This window comes from Orycteropus afer, unplaced genomic scaffold (assembly GCF_000298275.1).
Source record: "Orycteropus afer afer isolate SDZICR_OR568_19922 unplaced genomic scaffold, OryAfe1.0 scaffold00040, whole genome shotgun sequence".
Lineage (NCBI taxonomy): Eukaryota > Metazoa > Chordata > Mammalia > Tubulidentata > Orycteropodidae > Orycteropus > Orycteropus afer.
Window position 1 is genome coordinate 14,540,163 of NW_006921627.1, and position 5,041 is coordinate 14,545,203.

At 39.0% G+C, this 5,041-nt stretch overlaps 1 protein-coding gene across 1 annotated transcript in view; it reads right to left on the bottom strand.

Annotated features, from left to right (window-relative positions):
- Positions 1 to 5,041, bottom strand: part of LOC103193912 (alpha-2-macroglobulin) — a 64,403-nt gene that overhangs the window by 36,273 nt on the left and 23,089 nt on the right. Inside the window, exons 14-15 of the mRNA XM_007937217.1 lie at positions 4,005 to 4,147; positions 3,189 to 3,338 (exon numbers count right to left, since the gene is read on the bottom strand). Coding sequence (XP_007935408.1) covers positions 3,189 to 3,338; positions 4,005 to 4,147 — 293 coding nt within the window. The remainder of the gene's footprint in view (positions 1 to 3,188; positions 3,339 to 4,004; positions 4,148 to 5,041) is intronic.

Sequence of the window (5,041 nt, forward strand, 5' to 3'; positions counted from 1 at the left end):
AGAAGGCTGGCGGTTCAAACCCACCAGCCACTCCTCGGAAGGAAGGATGGGCAATCTACTTCCATAGTGATACTGCCTTGGAAACACAAGGAGGGGTCGCTATGAGTCGAGTCCGACTCGACGGCACATAACAACAACAACAACAATACTTTGTTCCACAGTTCCAAGGTGAACACTAAACTGCATACTAGAATGAAATAAAACTTTATTAATGAGGAAACTGAGGTCTGTTATGCTTGAGACCCACCACTTCTCTGTCAGTTTCTCATACTGTGGTGGCTTGCATTTTGCTGTGAAACTGGAAGCTATGTCACTGGTATTTCAAATCTCAACAGGGTCACCCATGGGGAAAGTTTTCAGTGGAGCTTCCAGACTAAGACAGACTAGGAAAAAGGATGTGGTGATCTACATCTGAAAAATTGAGCAGTAAAAACTTTATGGATAGCAGTGGAACATTGTGGGAACATTGTACTTAGATCAAGAGGCAGTCGTTTGAACAGAGCAAGGGGATACTGGTTTAAAATCGTGATTTTTAAAAACAAGAAGGTGTGTGATTTGAAATCAGGGAAGATGTGCAGCATTGTTGTATCCTTTCACTATACTTATCCAATCTGTATGCTGGGCAAATAATTGGAGAAGAAGCTGAACTATATGAAGAAGAACATGGCATCAGGATAGGAGGAAGACTCGTTAACAATCTGCGATATGCAGATGACAAAACCTTTCTTGCTGAAAATCAGGAATACTCGAAGCACTTACTCATGAAGATCAAAGACTACAGTCTACAGTATGGATTACACCTCAACATGAAGAAAACAAAAGTCCTCACAACTGGAGCAGTCAGCAATAGTGTGATAAATGGAGAAAAGATTAAAATTGTCAAGGATTTCACTTTACTTTGATCCACAATCAATACTCATGGAAGCAGCAATCAAGATATCAAACGATGAATTGCACTGGGCAAATCTGCTGCAAAAGACTTCTTTAAAATATTAAAAAAAGCAAAGATGTCACCTTGAGGACAAAGGTATGCCTGACCCAAGTCATGATATTTAAAAAAAAAAAGATTTTTTGTTGTGATTTGGGTGAAAGCTTACTGAACAAATCCATTTTTCATACAACAGTTCATGTACATTTTGTTTCATGACATTGATTCCAATCCCTATAATGTAACAGCTCTCTTCCCACTTTCTCCCTGTGGTTACCTTTTCCCTGTGTCCTTTCCTATGCATTCTTGCCCTCTGAGCTACCTCTCTGTGTAAAAACTTCTCCTTGGATCTCCCATGGTTGATTGTTCTAAGGAGTGTATCTACCTGGTGTAAATGTTCACCGTATATGCTTATTTATTGTTTGGCTGGAAGCTATGGAAGTGAGTTCAATTCCAGGCTCAAAAGGTGACTAGGGGCCATAGTCTTGGGGGTTTCACCAGTTTCTATCAAACTAGTAAGCCTAGTCTTTTTTATGATTTTGAGTTTTGTTCCACATTTTTATCCCACTCTATCCAGGATCTCCTACACTGATCCCTTTCTGAATGTTTGACAGTGGTAGCTGGGCACTATCTAGTTCTTCTGGGCTCAGAGTTATGTAGACCCAAACCATGATATTTTTAATTGCCTCATATGTGTGTGAAAGCTGGAAAGTAAATAAGGAAGATTAAAGAAGAATTGATGCATTTGACTTATGGTGTTGGTGAAGAATATGTACCATGGACTGCCAGAAGAACAAGTACATCTGTCTTGGAAGAAATATAGCCAGAATGCTGATTAGAAGTGAAGATGGTGAGACTTTGTCTCACATACTTTGGATATGTTATCAGGAGGGACCAGTCCCTGGAGAAGGACGTCATGCTTGGTAAAATAGAGGTCAATAAAAAAGAGGAAGAACCTTTGATCCAGCAATCCCATTAGGTATATATCCTAAAGAAGTGAGAGCCAGAACATGAGTAGACATGTACACCTATGTTCCATCACAATACTATTCAAAATAGCAAAGAGATGGAAACATTGTAAGTGCCCATCAATGGAGGAATGGATAACCAAATGATGGTACATACATATAATGGGATACTATGCAACACTAAAGAATAAAGTAGAATCCTCATAATGTGGATAACTTGGAGGACATTATGCTGAGTGAAATAAGTCAATCATAGAAGGACAAATATTATCCCACTATTGTAAAAAGTCAAGGAAAGTTTTGCATATGGAAGGAAATTTTCTTTTTTGGTTAACAAGGGAGGGAAGGGAAAATTGCTAGAAAGGTAAGAGACAAGTATTGATTTGGGTGAATGGAAAGGCTATATACCAACAGTGATTGACCAACAAAATAACAGTAAGGAAAAGGAAGACACAGAGAGGTATACAAGAGGTACAGATAACAAAGAAAAACTTTTACATACACAGTGCTGCATTATCAGTAACAATCAACCATGGGAGATCCAAGGGGCAGTATTTGCACAGGGAGGTAGCTCAGAGGGCAGGAATGCACAGGAAAGAAGGAAACAGGGAAAAGATAGGAGGAAGTTGGAAGAGAGCTATTACTTTATGGGGATTGGAATCAAAGTTATGAAACAAAATGTGTATGAACTGTTGTATGAAAATGAATTTGCTCTGTAAACTTTCACTCAAATCATAATTAAAAAAACAAAACAAAAAAACCAGGAAGAGTCTCAACTAGATGGATTGACACAGTGGCTGCAACAATGGGCTAAAACACAGCAAGGATTAGGAGGATGAGACAGGACTGGGTGTTCTTTCATTCTGATGTACATAGGTTGCTATGAGTTGCAAGACTACAGTCAAGTAAACCCCATGGAGCAGTTCTACTCTGAAACACATGCAGTCACCATGAATTGGAACAGACTGGATGGCAACCAATTTAACTTTTTTTTTTCCTTCCTACTCAGTTAGAGTGCCTCATGGTGCAAGTACTCCATTACTAACCATAAAGATGGTCAGTTTAAACCCATTCAGAGATACCTTGGAGGAAAGGCCTGGTGATCTGCTCTAAAAAGTTACAGACCTGAAAACTCTATAGACCCAGTTCTACTTTGAAACACATGGGGTTACCATGAGTTGGCATTGACTCTATGATAATTTTTTTTTTTTTTGGATCCAGGGAAAGATATTTCTTTTTGCTCTGAGCCCCTCCATGGCCCTTTCTGACATCTGAGACTGATAGAAACTCACTGATGATGGAGAGAGCTCAGCCTCAGGCCTCAGGAGCAGCACACTTTCGTCCACTGCACGCAGGGCACAGAGGGACTGAGGAGAAGCTGTGACTCTCAGGTGGGTGTTTGAGGCTGGTAGACTTTTTGCTGGGTTGAAGCTCAAATCCACCTGTGAAATCAGGAGAAAAGGTCAGAAAAATACATTTCCTGATTTAATGGTGCATTCACCCTGATTACCCGAATGTCCCTCACATTCAATGCGTAATGACATTCTTTGATTTTGTGGTGGTTGGCACCATGTCTATCCTAAGATGTTTTGCCCCTTTCCTTGTGTCTAGATTTAAAGAAGGTGCAATACTTCACTCTGATGAAGTAGTACACTCAGCAAGTAGTAGCTGAACCATTATAGTTATTGTGATAAATTACTACTTTTGACTCCTACTTTTTACCTCTAATACATGGTGAGGTGCTCATTAAATGCAGATGGAATATAAAATGGTTCTAGATGCCCTTGCATTTTTTGTTTGGGTCTTTAGAAGTCTTAAAAAATGTTTATGTGTTTTCCAAAATTTCATCATAGAAGAAGGAAACAAGATCTACTGAATGGGATCATATGATAAAAGACTTTAAAGTAAAATGCTATACTTCCATGAGGATTTTACACTAGGAGTCAGGTGACATGGATTCTCAGTGTAACACAGCCATTACCTTGCTGCATACTTCTGGGAAATTCATTTAACCCTTTTGGTCTCTATTCCCTCATGTATAAAATAATTGATACTGATAGTACCATTCAGTTTACAGTGTTAAAAATTTTGTGATTGAAAACACCTACCTTGTTGGCCAGACAGTTTTCAACCTGGTATGTTGCAGTGTCCCCCACCACTTCTCCACTGGGTAAAATGGCATAGACAAGCAATCGAGCGATGGGAGCAATATGGGACTCCACAGGGAATGACATGGAAAAATGGCCTTTCACTGGAGCACAGAGAGAATGAGAGGATGTGATCATGGGTTAGACATCTCTCCAGAGCTGAAATGGAATGAGTCTATTGCACAAAGCCATTTTAGGAGCTTGGGGTGATTAATGACAGTTTCTGTCAGTAAATACAACAGTAGTTATAAAAAAATGGGAGCTGTAATAAAGGAATGACTACCTCTAAGAAACCTAGCTTTAGAAAAAACTTATCAAAGTTTTTGCCTTATTAATTGTATACTGATTTCTTATCCACTCTAAGCTTTACCTGATGCTGTCCAAGGGTGACATCTGTGTGGCTACCGGTCAGCCTGGACCTGTTATTTATTGTTGAGTTGATGTTGACTCATCATTCATGGGTGATCCTATGAGTGCAGGGTAGAACTGCTCCATAGAATTTTTAGGTTGTGACCTTTCAGAAGAAGCTCACCAGGCCTGCCCCTTAGATGCCTCTAGGTGGGTTCAAACCACCAAACTTTTGGGGAGTAGTGGAGCACTTAACCAGCTGCACCACTGAGGGACTTCCAGTAGAGATGGGAAACAGATAAAACCTGAAGTTGTGACATATAATACTAAGAGTTCAAAACATTATAATTATGCTTATCTTCTCTCTACCCTTCTATGAATTAAATGCTCTATTCTTTTCTTCCTAAAAGGATTTTTATGCTCTTTTAGAAGTTATTTGCTTATTAATTTTTATTTTGGTGAAAATATACACAGTCATATACCATTTCAATAATTTCTACATGTACAACTTAGTAACACTGATTACATTCTTTAGGTTGTGCACACATTCTCATAATCCTTCTCTAAGTTGTTACACCACCATTGACTTAGACTCATTGCCTCCTAAGCTTCTCATCTAACCTTTTTTTTTTTTTTTTTTAGGATTTGGG